Source organism: Phaethon lepturus, unplaced genomic scaffold (genome assembly GCF_000687285.1).
Source record: "Phaethon lepturus isolate BGI_N335 unplaced genomic scaffold, ASM68728v1 scaffold41809, whole genome shotgun sequence".
In the NCBI taxonomy this organism is placed as follows: Eukaryota; Metazoa; Chordata; class Aves; order Phaethontiformes; family Phaethontidae; genus Phaethon; species Phaethon lepturus.
Genome location: NW_010562061.1, coordinates 381 through 614, shown reverse-complemented (window position 1 = coordinate 614; position 234 = coordinate 381). Strand labels below are relative to the sequence as shown.

Here is a 234-nt window from a genome sequence, read left to right as displayed (position 1 = left end):
GGTCCCTCACCATCGAAGTCCACGCGCCCATCCCCATTGAGGTCGACGTCCTGCAGGATCTCGTCCACCTCCTGCGCCTTCAGCTGCTCCCCCAGCAGCGCCGCGATGGCCTCCCGCATCTCCGCGCTGCTGATCTCCCCGTCCCCGTTCATGTCAAACTGCGGTGCCCACAGATTAGAGGTCACCCTCCCCACTGGTCCCATCACCCTCCCTCCAGGGCCATGGTCACTCCTG

General features: G+C 65.4%; 1 protein-coding gene across 1 annotated transcript in view; it reads right to left on the bottom strand.

Moving 5' to 3' along the window:
- Positions 1-10: 10 nt before the first annotated feature.
- Positions 11-234, bottom strand: part of LOC104626284 (calcium-binding protein 2-like) — a gene marked incomplete at both ends in the record, with an annotated part of 591 nt that continues 367 nt past the window's right edge. The window contains one exon of the mRNA XM_010294166.1: positions 11-158. Within this exon, the coding sequence (XP_010292468.1) occupies positions 11-158 (148 nt within the window). The remainder of the gene's footprint in view (positions 159-234) is intronic.